This window comes from Cystoisospora suis (genome assembly GCF_002600585.1).
Source record: "Cystoisospora suis strain Wien I chromosome Unknown contig_10937, whole genome shotgun sequence".
Taxonomy (NCBI): Eukaryota; Apicomplexa; class Conoidasida; order Eucoccidiorida; family Sarcocystidae; genus Cystoisospora; species Cystoisospora suis.
Window position 1 is genome coordinate 1 of NW_027163709.1, and position 347 is coordinate 347.

The window sequence follows — 347 nt, forward strand, 5'->3', positions numbered from 1 at the left end:
CTTCTCACGATCCACTCGAAAACTATTGAGTTCCTCGTGGACGGGCGGTCTGTCAGTATAATAGGGGATTCGCCAAACGGGAGCTTTGCGTCACAGAGCACCCCGACAAGAGATACGCCCAACGCCCAGCTATCTACCCATTCAGTAACTTCGAAATGCTTTCGCCCTTCAATATAGCATCGGGCACGCTCCGGGTCTGCGTAGTGGATTGTCATGTAGTGCCCGCACCCTTGATCCGTCCCAGCTTCTCGAATAAACTCCAAATCTACCAGATACACGTCCCCCGTTGCGGGGTCTACCGACGTATTGTGTGGTTTAACATCGCTATGCACAAGCCCGAGACTATT

General features: G+C 52.4%; 1 protein-coding gene across 1 annotated transcript in view; it reads right to left on the bottom strand.

Annotated features, from left to right (window-relative positions):
- Window positions 1–11: 11 nt before the first annotated feature.
- Window positions 12–347, bottom strand: part of CSUI_011337 (serine threonine-protein) — a gene marked incomplete at its 3' end in the record, with an annotated part of 1,792 nt that continues 1,456 nt past the window's right edge. The window contains exon 3 of the mRNA XM_068071437.1: window positions 12–324. Coding sequence (XP_067916587.1) covers window positions 12–324 — 313 coding nt within the window. The remainder of the gene's footprint in view (window positions 325–347) is intronic.